The sequence below is a fragment of the Bombus pascuorum genome, chromosome 2 (genome assembly GCF_905332965.1).
Source record: "Bombus pascuorum chromosome 2, iyBomPasc1.1, whole genome shotgun sequence".
In the NCBI taxonomy this organism is placed as follows: domain Eukaryota; kingdom Metazoa; phylum Arthropoda; class Insecta; order Hymenoptera; family Apidae; genus Bombus; species Bombus pascuorum.
This window is the reverse complement of record NC_083489.1, coordinates 610279-626195: the sequence shown is the minus strand read 5'-3', so window position 1 is coordinate 626195 and position 15917 is coordinate 610279. Positions and strand designations below refer to the sequence as shown.

General features: G+C 31.7%; 4 protein-coding genes across 4 annotated transcripts; 2 read left to right on the top strand and 2 right to left on the bottom strand.

Annotated features, from left to right (window-relative positions):
- The first annotated feature begins 467 nt into the window (after nt 1–467).
- On the top strand, nt 468–4942 carry LOC132904637 (small G protein signaling modulator 3 homolog). The gene is made up of 14 exons (XM_060955300.1): nt 468–718; nt 923–1104; nt 1207–1305; nt 1384–1547; nt 1742–1952; nt 2030–2160; nt 2232–2465; nt 2524–2618; nt 2707–2852; nt 2984–3081; nt 3156–3335; nt 3443–3864; nt 3938–4098; nt 4191–4942. The coding sequence occupies exons 1-14, from the start codon at nt 650–652 to the stop codon at nt 4381–4383; spliced, it is 2385 nt and encodes a 794-aa protein (XP_060811283.1). The 5' UTR covers nt 468–649; the 3' UTR covers nt 4384–4942.
- LOC132904640 (glycerate kinase-like) lies at nt 4856–7346 on the bottom strand. Its single transcript, XM_060955303.1, has 2 exons — nt 7203–7346; nt 4856–7127 (listed from the first exon to the last, which is right to left on the bottom strand). Exons 1-2 carry the CDS (start codon nt 7241–7243, stop codon nt 4988–4990), a joined length of 2181 nt encoding a protein of 726 aa, XP_060811286.1. The 5' UTR covers nt 7244–7346; the 3' UTR covers nt 4856–4987.
- Nucleotides 7347–7498: 152 nt separating this feature from the next.
- LOC132904655 (histone H4) lies at nt 7499–8292 on the bottom strand. The gene has a single exon (XM_060955345.1). The coding sequence runs from the start codon at nt 8175–8177 to the stop codon at nt 7866–7868; it is 312 nt and encodes a 103-aa protein (XP_060811328.1). The 5' UTR covers nt 8178–8292; the 3' UTR covers nt 7499–7865.
- Nucleotides 8293–15011: 6719 nt separating this feature from the next.
- Nucleotides 15012–15502, top strand: LOC132904654 (histone H2B-like). The gene has a single exon (XM_060955344.1). It carries the CDS (start codon nt 15053–15055, stop codon nt 15422–15424), a length of 372 nt encoding a protein of 123 aa, XP_060811327.1. The 5' UTR covers nt 15012–15052; the 3' UTR covers nt 15425–15502.
- Nucleotides 15503–15917: the final 415 nt, after the last annotated feature.

The following is a 15917-nucleotide window of genomic DNA, read 5'->3' as shown; positions in this document are numbered from 1 at the left end:
AAGAAAATTAGAACGTAACTTGATAAATGTACTATGTAGAATATTACAATAAACAATACGTGATGTGTTGAAATGAGCTACATTTATTTTCATTCTGATTCATAGCTATATATATGTAGTAAACACTTGATACGTAATCAATTTTTTGCTTCGTAATGTTAAACTGTTATACAATACGAATAAATATTTTTTAATACGTGTTACCTGTCCTTTATCGATTTGGAACATACTTTTTAATATCCATCGGATAATAATATATTATTTATATATAACGTATAATTTTTGTAAAGGATTACTGAAAATGTATAATAAGATAACATAATTGTAAATCAACCATTCAGCAATTATTATATGAGTTTTCCACAAAAATTGTTTTAAACGTAACAGACGATAAATTTACTATCTGTAAGTCATTGCGCAGATTTAAATATTTATATTGGTGTGTTATCGGTTTAATTGTCAGTAGGTTCGTTAGATGGCGACATAAATATAATGGCAGAATAATAGTGTCAATACCGTGAACGTCGTGTATAGATTAATATTTTTTAAATACGAGGAATATAATGATACCATTAAAATAAAATAATGTAAGATAATAAGTAAACAAATATATAGAAAACAATAAATAAATATCTAAAAACTCTACAAAATGGATATCGCTAAATCGTTATTTAATGTTCGTGATCATGAAGGTTATGTTGGAAAAGAAGACCATAACGTTAGTATTTTTATCTATTTGATTTTAATGAATTTTTCATTCGATTATTTTATTTATGAATAAAGGAGCATTAAAAGTTTGGTATCTGTGAAAATAAAGAGTTTTTGTAAAGTAATATTTAGTTTACCATAAATTACCAAGTGCCAGATTACACATTGTTAGCATATTGTTCATTTGAAATTACACAATATCTTTATTCTTTAGAAAAAATTGGAAACTGCTGCTTCTGAAGATGAATTTGAAGTAGAAGTTTCAGGATTATGTGGCGAAATTTTATCTCCCGCACCAGGAGGTCCATTTTCTGCCTTAACGCCATCCATGTGGCCCCAAGATATTTTAGCTAAATTAAATCAACCTGATGATCCCAATTCGCAACCTGAATATAGGTGTTTATAACAAATTTTTTAGTATAAAATACTGTTATAACACATAATAATTTAATACATCATAATTAATTTTCTTATGTATACAAATATAATATATGATAGGTTTGATGAATTTGGATTTCGTGTAGAAGAAGAAGATGGCCCAGAGCAAAGTTCAAAAAAGTTGTTAGGTATCCCATTTGTTGAAGATCCCCAACATAGGTATGAAGAAATCAAATGAACAATAGTTATCAAATTAATAAAATTAATAAAGCTAATTTTAAATACCTCTATATTTAGACTACAATGGGTTGCTCTGTTAGAATTCAGCCATAATAAAGAAGTAGCTGAATTTTCTTGGCAGAATATGGATAGAAGATTGCCACGTACAGATAAATTGCGAGATATGGTTCATCGTGGTATACCTCACTCTCTGAGACCTCAAATTTGGATGAGAATGTCAGGTAAGGGACATCAGGTTTTTGAATCTGATCAATTATCTGGTCAGGTTCCAAATTATGTTTTGAGGTCCCAAACAATACAAGGGTAACGAGATTTCACTCATTCCTGTCCAAAATTTTCATCGCAACAACTTCCCCCATCCCTAACATTTTACAATATACAGATACAAGATAAATTACTTTATTTAATGTTGCAGGTGCACTTCAGAAAAAATGTTCTTCTGAGATAATGTATAAAGATATAGTAAAAGCATCAAGTAATGACGCATTGGTAACTAATAAACAGATTGAAAAGGATCTTTTACGTATTATGCCTGCTAATGCATGTTTTAGCCACCTTCACAGCACAGGAATACCACGTTTAAGACGTGTTATGCGCGCTCTTGCTTGGTTATATCCTGATATTGGGTAATGATACTTTTATTAAATAATATTGTATGTAATATCCTTATTTATTTATTGTATAATCTATTTATTTTGCAAAGATATTGCCAAGGTACAGGAACAATAGCAGCTTCTCTTTTATTATTATTAGAAGAAGAAGATGCTTTTTGGATGATGGCTACAATAGTAGAAGATTTATTGCCAGCATCTTACTATTCTTCAACGTTATTAGGTAATATACTACTAACATGTAATAAATTGCGTAAAAAAATAATGGATTTCAATTATAAAAATATTTCACAGGTATTCAAGCTGATCAAAGAGTACTTCGTACATTAGTGGCTAATTATCTCCCTGATATCGACCATGTTTTAGTTCAACATGATATAGAATTAAGTTTAATATCTTTACATTGGTTCCTGACTTTATTTGCATCTGTTGTACATAAGAAAATATTGCTTCGTATATGGGATATGTTTCTTTTTGATGGATCTATAGTTTTGTTTCAAGTTACACTTGGAATGTTAAAAATTAAAGGTATATAATATTGCTAGTAAATATATTCACAAGTGTAAAATATTAAATATCTTTTTAGAACATGAATTAAAGGAATTAGAAAACTCTGCACAAATATTTAATGCTCTTTCGGATATACCCGGAGATATTGACGATGTCGATCTATTATTTAAAGTAAGTTCTCATTTTCCAATTCTTATTAAAATTTGTTATACAGGTAATGAGCTAATTTCTATAACCGAAAGTTATCATCTTTTCTTAGACGTCTTTAGAAGTAAGTGGATCATTAACAGACGTTTTGGTTGAAACTCACAGACGTAGACACCTGGCCTATTTAATGGCAGATCAAGGTGGTTTAGTGGGTAATCCTGATGCTGTACCAAATTTACCAAAACAACATCTCAATAGGTATAATAAATTTAAAATTATATCGTTTGAAATGTTTTCATTAAGTTTTTAATTAAATATTTATTTATAATTAAATTTCTGATATAAACATTCTATTTCTAACTGTTATAATGGTCTGTATTTTCTTGAAGGCGTCAAATGAAAAAAAATAAATCAATGTTTCAAACGTTCTTGTTTGGAAGTTATGATACTGAAGATGATGCAAAGTCAAAAAATATTCGACAGACAGGTATATTGATGCCATGAATAAAACAAACGTGACGTTTTAAAGAAATTGAAAATCACACGTTCTAAATATTTTAGAAATATTGGTTGATTTAAGGGAAGCTGTTTTGCAAGTTGCTAGACATTTTATAAATGTCGACCCGAAATTAAATAGTATTGTGCTTATAGCAGATTATAGTATGGAGAGTCATGCAAAAGATCATGATAATTATGTTAATGTTTCACGGACTAGAAAAAGGAGAGCTAAGGCGTTATTAGGTATGTCATTAACATATATTTAAGTTGTGAAAATATTCCTAATTATACGTAATATTAATATACAATAAGATCATTTCTCTTTCAATTTCTATGATCACATTATACAGATTTTGAAAGACATGATGATGATGAATTAGGTTTTCGAAAAAATGATATAATTACAATTATAAGTCAAAAAGATGAACATTGTTGGGTTGGAGAACTTAATGGATTAAGAGGATGGTTTCCTGCAAAATTTGTAGAATTATTAGATGAAAGAAGTAAACAATATACGTGTGCTGGAGATGATGCAGTTAGTGAAGCTGTTACTGATTTAGTCAGGGGAACTTTGTGCCCCGCTATTAAGGCAGTATTAGAACATGGAATGCGTAGACCATCATTCTTAGGTGGCCCATGTCATCCATGGCTTTTTATCGAAGAAGCTTCAAATAGAGAAGTGGAAAAGGACTTTAATTCAGTTTACAGTAGATTAGTGTTATGTAAGACATATAGACTGGATGAAGATGGTAAAGTTCTCACGCCTGAAGAGGTAGTACTATTTATCTTTACAACAAATTATTTGATCCACATTTATAACCTAACACTAATCAATTTTATTTCAGTTATTATACCGATGCGTTCAGTCAGTAAATTTAACCCACGATAATGCACATGCTCAAATGGATGTAAAATTACGATCTCTTATTTGTCTCGGATTAAATGAACAAGTGTTACATTTATGGCTTGAAGTTTTATGTTCGTGTGTAGAAGTTGTACAAAAATGGTACTAGATATATATTGAACAAAATAATAATAGTTTATTATAATTCTATTATATTTTTTATTGCAATAATTTACGTATTATTAATTTTACAGGTACCAACCATGGAGTTTTATCAATAGTCCTGGCTGGGTACAAATTAAATGTGAATTAAGAATATTAAGTCAATTTGCATTTAATTTAAATCCTGATTGGGAATTACCACCAAAAAAAGAACAATCACAACCTCTGAAAGATGGCGTGCGTGATATGCTAGTTAAACATCATTTGTTTAGCTGGGATCTTTAGCGCACAATACGAATTTTTGTACTAAATATCGTCGTGTATATTATATGCAACAATAATACAAGGTAATTGTGTAGTACAAATCACTTGCTATTATGTATGTAGAATGAGCATTGTATGTGCGAACGTGTGCGTGCATGCGTACTATGTGCGAACGCGCGCGTGTGTGTGTGCTAGATAAAAATTTAGAAATAAATTAAATAAAAATTTATTTCTAAATTTTTACCTAAATATAAGTTATTTTAATCTCGTTGTTTAATATAAACAAATGTTAATGAATCTCACTAATCAAGTTTTTGATTGGGTTAATGACGATTAAAAGTGAATTGTATATACTTTCATATATACGTATGTTACATGTGGTGGTTAATTCTATTTAACGAAAGGAGTTAAACGGATAAATCTATTGTGTATATCGCATTAAAATCAGTGTGATAAGTATTACTATTCGTACTTTAAAAAATTTTAATGATAATTTGCATGCATATATTATTTATTCGTGTTTAAGTTCTAATGTATACAAATATCTTTAAACAATAAAACTTTTCATTTAAATTTATAAGATTTTTAATATAGCGTAGAAAATTTCCCTGTTTTACAAAATATGTTACAGTGGTAAATCTTTATCTTCCAAAAGATTTTTAAGCGGGAATTTTCTGTCTTTGCGACAACATGGATCAGTCAAATTAGCATCAATAATTTTTATATTAAGTTGGTCGATCTTTTCCTCAGCCACAGCCGATGGTCTAGACAACAATTTATCCCAATCAAAAGGTTCTCGTTTATACAAATTTTTATATCTTTCTATAGTTGAGATATCAATATGTAAATCATGTACATCTAAAGCATTTTGGAAAAGTTCTTTTCCAAAATCTATTTTACAGTCGCATTTACGTTTTTTTATGTAAATGAAGTGTAAGTCCATGACATTCGTACCAGTAAAACCAGTTTTAAATAAATCTGTACCTCTCTTAAATCGAGAATATAAATTGTATGAATCATTCTCATTTAAAGCATTTTCAGGTAACATACGTTCTACTTCCATTGTTCGAAGTATAAATGGAACTACATTATCCTCATCATTTTCATCTATTTCTTTGTTAGGACTAACTTCTTTTTCCATTGTTTTTATTATTTCTTTCTTTTTATTTGTTATAAACCCACTTAATTGTTGCGTTTTGCATAAATCTTTACGTTGCTGTTGTATGTTAAGTTGTTCTTGCTCTTCCAGCTTTTTTCTAAGAGCTTCTTTCTTTTCCTCCTCTTTAATTATTACTTTTGATGCTATAGACTTTACTCTTGCATATACATCATGTATCAGTGGGCCAATAGCAGGATAGCCAAATGCACCTGCTGCATCAGTTGGACCATCTTGTCCATCTGTTCCCGCGCTCAACATTATTACTTCATATTCCGAAAATCGAGGGTAACCTTTAATTTTTGCTAACCAGTCTAATGAAAAATGTAGTGCTAATTCTTGATTTCTACCACCTTTCCCTTTTCCTTTAACTACTACTGTTGGTTCACCACCTCCAATCAATACTATTCCTTCTTCACTCACATTGTCAATTAAGTTATAAATTTCATCCACTTTAGCAGCAGATAAAGAAAGTACAGGAATATCTTTTACTTTTTCGAAAAATTCTTCTTTTTCTAAAGCTTTATCCAATGCAAGACATATCAAACTTGTTATATGAACATATGCTAAACTGACATCATGTACATTACTTACAACATCAGGCCTTAATATTATTGGAGTTAACTTGTGATGATATGCTTGCAAGGAAGCTGCTTCAATCGCCACTGTATTATTTCCCAAAATAATATTAGTTACATGCTTGAATTGTTTTTTCTTTCGAGTTAGCAATTCCTTATCTTTAAATTTTTCTTTAGACGTTAAAAGTTTTTTCACATCACCATCTACACGTTCAAATAAATTATATTTTTTCAATATAGCTATTACCTCTTTTGGACCTTTACTATTGTATACCGTTGGACCACTAGCAACTAACTCTATAGGATCATCTACAATATCAGATAATATTAAACTGATAATCGTAGCTGGATAGGCCATTCGAGCTAAACCACCACCTTTCACCATAGATAATTTACTTCTCACTATATTAAGCTCTTTTATATCAGCTCCAGCTGCTTGAAGCATTTTACAAACATATAATTTATCTTCGCATTCGATTACTGGCCTTGGCATATAAAGCAATGCAGAACCACCACCGGATATCAATACAATTAAAGTATCATTTTCTGTAAGAGATTCGACTAAGTCTATAATTTCATGTGTTGTTTCTAAAGATCTATCATCTGGCTGATTATGTTCAGAACCTTCGTAATATTTTACTACGCCACTTCCTATTAAAGGAAAATATGATTTGTCTTCAGATTTCCACATCGAGTCTGTCGATGCAGAGGGAACACTAACTACACCTCTCTTCAAATAACTGCCAAGCATATGTTCAAGAACTACTGCCATACCCATGACAGCTTTGCCAAAACCAACTAAATAAACATTTTCTTTAAGTTCAAAACTTTGGTCTCCGACGTATAATATTCCATCTTTAAATTTGACTTTATTTAGCATAAGAGTTTTAGGTGAAACTGCTTTAACACCAGCAAAATACATATCTTTTAATACAAATTTAGATTTTTCCAAAGCTTTTGGATCTGTTGACATCTTCCTACGTGTAAATTTTACAATGCTTAATAGGTTAGATTGAGAAAAAACTTGATTACTGAAACAGTGTCAAAAGATTATTGTGAATACACATAACAAAACACTTGCATTAGACTATAATTAAAATACTTACCTATACCGCGCTAATTTATGTAATATTCTTTCATAGCGCATCTCCAATCAACTAATATCACAAATACATTTGTACGGAATAAGACTTATCAGATAAGCTCTATAAAAATTCTCATCTGTATTCGCAAATTTTTTCAAATACAATCTACGCATATTAAATATACCCTCTTCTAAATATTTATTCTGAACAGTATCTTTAATTGATATTGCATAAAAAGTATTGAAATGCACAGCGAAAATACAAAACATGCATAATTATATTATATTGGCACTTAGAAATATTATAAATTGAAAACATTGTATGATTTTACGTTTTATTCTGATTCTGCATTGAACTATACATATACATGTATTACACATATTTAACGTTAGAAATATTACTACTACAATACAACTACTACTAACACTACAGTTATACAAATACAGAACTATAAAGCCAAATTGAAGTACATTTTACGATTTTAAACAATATTAAATAATTTCAACAAACATTAAAACGTTCAACAAATATGAGATGCAAACGAAAGTAAAAATTAAAAATTTCATCCTACTCATCATTAAATAGTAGCAATGATAGTTTCCGAGAGTTATTCATCCGCATATATTTTGTGGCTCTTATAAGAGCCGTTTTATATGAAGCTGAGTAGGCGGAATCCATAGAAATTTAACCACCGAATCCGTAGAGCGTTCTTCCTTGACGCTTCAGGGCGTAAACCACGTCCATTGCGGTTACAGTTTTCCTTTTTGCATGTTCAGTATATGTGACAGCGTCACGAATTACGTTCTCAAGGAATACCTTCAGTACACCTCGGGTTTCTTCATAGATCAAACCCGAGATTCGTTTTACGCCACCACGTCTTGCTAGACGACGGATGGCAGGCTTCGTGATACCTTGAATATTATCACGGAGAACCTTCCTGTGTCTCTTCGCTCCTCCTTTTCCCAATCCCTTTCCTCCCTTTCCGCGACCAGTCATGATGAGAACTTTTCTTGGACACGAGAAACAGCTATCTCTCAGAGATATCCCAGAACTGTCGTTCAGCAACAGAGGTCCGCAGTTATATATCAAGCGTCGTTTAAGTTCTCCCCACCACTACCTTACCAGCCAATCGCAGAAAAGTCGGCTTCAAGTGGATCTCGCTGGGGTACAGCTGCTCACTATAATGTATTGTGCAGTTGTAACGAACATCTGCTGAAAATATGTCAGTCAGCATACAAAGAACACATCCTCTACCCCTGTATATACTTGTAAAGAACACTTTTGATGTAAATTAAATTATGTAAATACGTATATATTAGCCCTTCGCTAACTGATCATTATATTGGTGATTTTATTTATCTAGTTATCAAAAGACAGTTCCTAAAAAGAAGGATGGTCGTAAAATGCGAAATTTCTATTCCTTTAGACACTTAAAATTCTAGTAAGACATCATTCTATTAATCCTAAATTATCGTAAAAGTACAATCATTTATGATTACTGGAAATGTAATGGAAAAGTTGTAAAAGATATAAATGAAATTGACAATGCCCCTGTCACGTAATTTTAAATGATAGAGGATTGGTTCGGCAAACGGTTGGGTTTATTAGTAGCACAGTTAGGTATCTTTTTCGTACAGCAGGATTACAAGAACTCACTGGGCCCGTCTCGTACTATTTAGGAGGAAAGCTCGGTGTCGGTGTTCCCTTTTGAACTAAGAACGCGGATTCGTTGTTCACACTTTTCGGTAGAAGAATGAGGGTAACGATCCCTATCTGGTACAAACTCTATGTTATTAAGAAAATTCGATATTTATGTAGTATGTAAAAATATATTATTAAAATTATTAATTAATAACAATAAATTGCGGCGAATTAAAGTAAAGTATTACGATACTAATATTCTACGAAATATATTTGTTATTAATGTTTGTTAGTTCTAAAATAAGATGATATGTATTGAATACGAAAAATTATTGTTGTATTTTGTTATTCTCTTTTTCAAATAATAGTTTTTCAATGAAATCATCGTTAACGTCAAAGTATAGAATGTAGATATAATGTAAATATGGTTGAAGCGCGGCCGTACAGCGTGCAAATGTACATACAGTGCTGGACAAAAGTATTGGCACAGCATGATTGTTATGATAGAAATGCTTATAACTACTAAACAAATTGATTTAAACAAAAAACTTTTTGACGTATTTATTTATTATCTATTCTAGTTTATTACATAACAAGAGCAACAATATAAATAAAATAATACGCAAAATAATAACAAAAATATATTTTTTGAACATTTTATGGGTGGACAAAACTATTGGCACAGTAGAATATTTACGCTTATAACTAATTACATAATAAACTTCTAATATTTTGTTGGCAGTCCTTTTCTTTTAAGGACTTCCTTTAATCTTCTGGGCATCGAGTGGACTAATTTTTTAGTGAATTCAGGTACAATATTGCTCCATTCCTGCAGAAGAACTTTCTTCAGTTCAGACTTGCTTGTGATATTATGTTTCCTAATTCTTTTTTCCAATTCGTTCCACACGTGCTCAATGGGATTCATATCGGGACTTTGAGGTGGTGTGTTTAATGTGTGGGCAGTATTATATATTATCCACTGACGAACAATATACGCCATATGTTTAGGATCTCGATCCTGCTGAAAATAGAAATCCCTGGGGAGGTTTAATTTTTGAGTACTTTTCAAAAGATTTTGCTTGAGTATATTTAAATATACATATTTATCCATTATCTCATCAATGAATATAAGTTCTCCTACACCCGATGATGCCATACATCCCCACACCATTAAACCACCACCCCCATGTTTCATGGTGGCTTGCAGATTCAGTTCGTCCATCTCTGTGTTGGGTTTTCGCCATACTAATATTCTGCCGTCAGATTTAAAAATATTAAACTTACTTTCATCTGAAAACATGATCTTTTCCCAAAAATCAGTATCTTTCGTAACAAACTCTTTCGCGAATTCCACTCTTTTCTTTTGGTTTATTTTACTGATGTAGGGCTTTCTTCGTGCTGCACGGGCAGAATAACCGGCATCCTTCAATACCCTACGTACAGTTTTGGTACTTACTTCTTTTTCACACTCAGCTTTTAACATCGAAGCAATTTCAGTCGAATTAGTTTTTGGATCCTTCTTTACAATATTTACGATTTTCCTTTTTTCTCGAATTGTTACCTTAGAAGGGCGACCACTCCTAATTTGATTCTCTAGATTTTCTTCACTTTTAAAGCGTTTTATGACTGAACGCACAGTAAAACGACTTCTGTTTATGATTTGTGCAATTTCGTTGTAAGATTTATTCATCTTATATAAATTTAATATTATTTTTCTTTCTTCAATTGTGGTTTCTTTCGTTTTTCTAGACATTATTACTCTTTCTTGGTTTTTTGTTGTTTAATAACTGAAGTCTCCAGTTTCACTGATCGAGTGTTATAATTAAGAAGATTAAAGGAAGTCCTTAAAAGAAAAGGACTGCCAACAAAATATTAGAAGTTTATTATGTAATTAGTTATAAGCGTAAATATTCTACTGTGCCAATACTTTTGTCCACCCATAAAATGTTCAAAAAATATATTTTTGTTATTATTTTGCGTATTATTTTATTTATATTGTTGCTCTTGTTATGTAATAAACTAGGATAGATAATAAATAAATACGTCAAAAAGTTTTTTGTTTAAATCAATTTGTTTAATAGTTATAAGCATTTGTATCATAACAATCTTGCTGTGCCAATACTTTTGTCCAGCACTGTATTATTACTCATTACATTACTCATAGTATTACTCGTGTCCTTTATTATCATTTTTAGCACCCTTTGGGACCTTTTGTTTATCAAATGAAACACAGCTTTTGTCACGGATTGAATTTCTACCTGGTACGTATTACGCCAGATGCGATAATCCTTGCGAGGTTCCTCACAGGTCTGGCCGCCAAGGCCTACCCCTCGTTACACTGACCCGCGATAAACCCAAGGAACCACCATAAACCGAATCTTTTTAGCTTAACTTCTATTCATATAAGTATTTTCGGTTTATGGATTGTCCTTTGAACGGTCCTTAGGTTCATTGTACGCTCTTGCTAATTACGGAGAAAGCAAATGTGCCCAGCGAAATAGTTTTTCCCAGGAATAAGGATACCGAAAAGTGTGAACAACGAATCCGCGTTCTTAGTTCAAAACCAACACCGAGCTTTCCTCCTAAATAGTACGAGACGGGTCCGAACAATTCTTGTAATCCTTCTGTACGAAGAAAACCTAACTGTGCTACTAATAAACCCAACTAGCTGGGTTTACTGAACTAATCCTCTAACATTTAAAATTACATGACCCTCTCCGTTCCATTTTACGATGGACATGAAAGACATCCATTGTTATATCAGGTAACGGGCTTTGCCAGACAATTTTTCAGAGATTCAATCTATAGTATTTATATATATAATATCCTAAAATAATACCTAAGGAAGAATTTCCAAATATTTTATGACTCTGATAAGTTTGAACATTTTCCATGAAATTTCTTATTTTAATCATTTTACAAAATTTAGTAACGTGGGTCGTCGATGATTATTGTGACAATTGTGTAAATTCGAATGATTAAAAGGACAAAGCAAAATCCGAGATCCTTCGTTTTGAAGATAATTTATGGCCCTTAAAAGGGCCATTTCGTGGATATATCGTTGTTTATGCCTTCTTCTCCATTTTTCTTGGCAAAAGTACCGTTCGAATGTTTGGCAGACACTCTCTTGACGGATGGTGAGTCTAAATAGTAATTTGTTCAATTCCTCGTCATTACGACTGGCGAGTTGAACGTGTCTGGGTATGATTCTGGATTTTTTATCGTCTCGTGCTACATTTCCAGTCAATTCCAGAACTTCAGCAGTCAAATATTCCATAAGTGCAATCAAGTAGACAGGAACTCCACGCGTTCGGCGTAATTATTTTTCCTCGGAAGTCTGGATACGATGGATACGACTAACAAGAAATTCGAGTTCCACTTTGAACGAACGAGATGAATTTCCCTTCGCTTTGTTTCCCCTCCTTTTCTACAACTAGACATTTTAAATTTATATTAAAATAAGGACGAACGATTGAATAGAACGGTTATTAGGTTGCCCGGAAAATTCTTTTCGTTTTTTAAATAGGAGGTAAATAAAAAATATATTTCCTACTGTGTATCTTTCTTAAATAATATATAATCCTTTCTCTTCTACCACGTTTTGCCATCTCTCCGGTAGCCTCATAATGCCATTTTCCCAAAATTCTCTTGGCTTCTAAAATATTCTTCGAGACCGTTTTCCACTTCGTTTACCGATTTGGATTTTCTATCGTGAAAAAAATGCTTTAGGTGGAGGAACAAATAATAGCGCGATGGTACAAGGTCTGGAGAGTTTGGAGGATGTGGTAAAGCATCCCAATTAAATTCTAAAAGTTTCGCATCGCTAAAGAAATGTGTGGCCTCGTGGTATCGTGGTGGAACACGACGTCATGTCTGTTCGTCACTTCAGGACGTTTTGCGATAATGGCTTCCTTAAGTTTTTCGAGTTGGGTGCATATTTTTCACTGTTAATCGTTTGCCCTTCAGGAAGTAATTCGTAGTGGAGAATACCCTTCCAGTCCCACCAAATTGAAAGCAGCACCTTCTTCGGATGAAGACCAGGTCGTCGTGCTACCGTTGGGGGACGCTTACATCGACTCGACCTAGATCGCTTGCGCGCATTGTTGTTATAGAGAATCCAACTTTCATCTCCAGTAATTAACTTTTTTAAAAATGGCTCTTTTTTGTTGCGTTGAATTAGCAAATTGCATGTCGAAATTCGATTCAGGAGATTGCCCTCCGTCAGTTGATAGGGGACCCATATGTCGTAGCGATTAACGTACCTAAGCTTTACTAAATGATTATAAATCGTTGATTGCGAAATGTTTAAAGCACCTGCTATCTGACGGACACTAGACTTTGGGTTTTCATCGAGATAGGCCTTGATAAGGTCAATATCAGTGGTGGATGGACGACCGCTGCGATCTTCATCTTTCAGATTAAAATTTCCGACTCTAAACCTCCTAAACCATTTCCGGACTGTTTGAACAGTTACAGACCGATCACCATAAACGTCACAAATCTCCTTTACAGTGTTTTGAGGTGTACTGTCCTTTTTAAAGCAACGGAGCATAATGTGACGAAACTGCATCTTTTGATCTTCCATCTTTCATCACGCAAAATACATTCGACATACTTTCTACTAACATCGAGAATTGTTCCCTTCCCATATTTCGTTACTCGAAGAATATAAACGAATAGACAGAGGGGTACAAGAGCATCATTTATATAGGGACCGTAGCAACAGAAGTTGACCAATCGCTGACGAACAGCCTTCTCATTGGTTCGGAAATACAATAATTTTATAAGCTGTTATTTTATATTATTTTTATAAATGAATGATCTTTCAACTTGATAATATATTTGAAATTAAAAATTTCATTCTTAAACTGTGTTATGTTAATATATATATTATATATATATATATATTAACATAACACAATTATATTTAATAATTATTATTATATTTTATATAATGTAATAATCTAACAAAAAGCATTTTTTGTATATTAATATATAATGTTTAAATATTGATTGATAAAAGAAAAACTTTAACGTGTATTTAATGAAATATATTTTGTTTAAATATCTCTCCATAAATTATAACTACAATTGCTTTTAGAATACTTATTGTGTCATTTCTTCACCGTATTTTTCATTTTGAATATGTGTATATTTATATATGTATTGAATAAAAGACGTACGTGTTCGCATTTGCTTTGAAAAGGCAGTTTAAAATTTAGAACACGAAATATAAAAAATAGATTATGTGAAACAATCGTTACTCGATATTCTTTAATGTAAATTAATTATTTTGCAAAGAATCATACATATATTTGAAATAGAGAACAATTTAATTCTTAAGGATAACCATCTACTATCTCCTAATTTGATCATAAATTACCTAAAAAGGTCTATATATATTTTTCTTTCTTTATTACAAGGTTCAATTCATACACCAAAAAGGAAGTGGTAAAAATTGGTAATAGCAGTATTACTCTAGTTATTGTATAAATTTTACTTTATAATAAGCACTTTAAATAAATTATATACTATTGTAATATATTAATTAATTATGCACTACTAATGATATAGAAAAGAAAAGAAATAATTCAAAAGATTGGCTAAAACCAAGAATAAATGTACTAAATTATTATTAATTTGCTATCAACCTACTCTTTTACCTAGCGCATTATTCTTCCCTTCTATCTCATAAGCATGAGTTTCGGAAATAATTTTTATTTATAACCACTGAAGTTACAAACTATGTGAATATATTTTATTAATATATTCTATTGTTTTAGTTTATCAATATGTGTAAATACATATATTAATTTTATTGCGTTAAATTTTTAAAGCTACATATTATTTTCTCTTGCGTAACTTTCACTATAAAATACATGATATTTGTTAGTTCAATTTTGTTACGTACACCATTATGTTCTTTAATATAAAAAAAGGAAACTATATAACTTTTACACTTTTAATTTGTAAAAAAGAGCTTAGAAATATGTTAGATATGTTGCGCGTATAAAATCAATTGTATCGTGGAGAATGTAACGGTAACAGCAACGCGCCAATCAGATTGTAGAAAGGCATTAGTAGTCCCAAGCTGGATTGTGATTGGTTCAACGTAGCCCCTGTTCCAGTGTATAAAAGGAATGCGTTCTCACTGCGCTCCGCATACTCTGAGAAGAAGTCGTACACTTGTATTCGTCTACGATAATTCGGAGATAATTTGAAGCATCGTCATGCCGCCGAAAGTTAGTGGTAAAGCTGTGAAGAAAGCTGGTAAGGCTCAGAAGAACATTAGTAAAGCTGACAAGAAGAAGAAGAGGAGGAGGAAGGAAAGCTACGCTATTTACATCTACAAGGTGTTGAAACAAGTACACCCTGACACCGGTATATCCAGCAAAGCGATGAGCATCATGAACAGTTTCGTCAATGATGTCTTCGAACGCATTGCAGCAGAAGCATCAAGATTGGCGCATTACAACAAACGTTCTACAATTACATCTCGTGAAATCCAAACTGCTGTAAGACTCCTACTTCCCGGAGAATTAGCAAAACACGCAGTCAGTGAAGGCACCAAAGCAGTCACCAAGTACACCAGCTCAAAATAGACAGTCACAAACTATTTAAAACAAAAACGGTCCTTTTCAGGACCAAAAAATTTTCAAACAAAATGGAACATTTTTACTTACGTTCTGAACATAATTTGCAGTACGAAACTATATTTTTTCATATACATATAGACATACACATTGCTTTAGAATAGTTTACCATGAGATAAAATACTAGTAAATATATTTTGTATATTTCGATTATTTTAAATTTAATACTATGCACCCATATGCAAGCTTCGAATTATGTAAATTTTGATACTGTGATAGCCCATTTTAGTAGCGTCATATATATATATATATATATTAAGGTAGAATGGTCTTGTTTATTATAAAATTGATCTTTTGTTAATACAGTGATTAATAATACAATTTTATATAGTATAATTTTCTATTTCTTAACTGCATAATTTACAAAAGAGAAATCTTGAATATACTTGAGTTTAATTGTATGATTTTCATTGATAAAACGAAATTACGTTTTCGTACCTTT

Bases quoted from the DNA above. Each gene is read 5' to 3' on its own strand.
- LOC132904637 (XM_060955300.1), top strand. From the start codon at position 650: ATGGATATCGCTAAATCGTTATTTAATGTTCGTGATCATGAAGGTTAT. The intron at 1,306-1,383 runs GTATGAAGAAAT...CTCTATATTTAG, and splicing joins GTTGAAGATCCCCAACATAG to ACTACAATGGGTTGCTCTGT. The intron at 3,336-3,442 runs GTATGTCATTAA...CACATTATACAG, and splicing joins GAGAGCTAAGGCGTTATTAG to ATTTTGAAAGACATGATGAT.
- LOC132904640 (XM_060955303.1), bottom strand. From the start codon at position 7,243: ATGCGCTATGAAAGAATATTACATAAATTAGCGCGGTATAG. The intron at 7,128-7,202 runs GTAAGTATTTTA...ACACTGTTTCAG, and splicing joins CATAAATTAGCGCGGTATAG to TAATCAAGTTTTTTCTCAAT.
- LOC132904655 (XM_060955345.1), bottom strand. From the start codon at position 8,177: ATGACTGGTCGCGGAAAGGGAGGAAAGGGATTGGGAAAAGGAGGAGCG.
- LOC132904654 (XM_060955344.1), top strand. From the start codon at position 15,053: ATGCCGCCGAAAGTTAGTGGTAAAGCTGTGAAGAAAGCTGGTAAGGCT.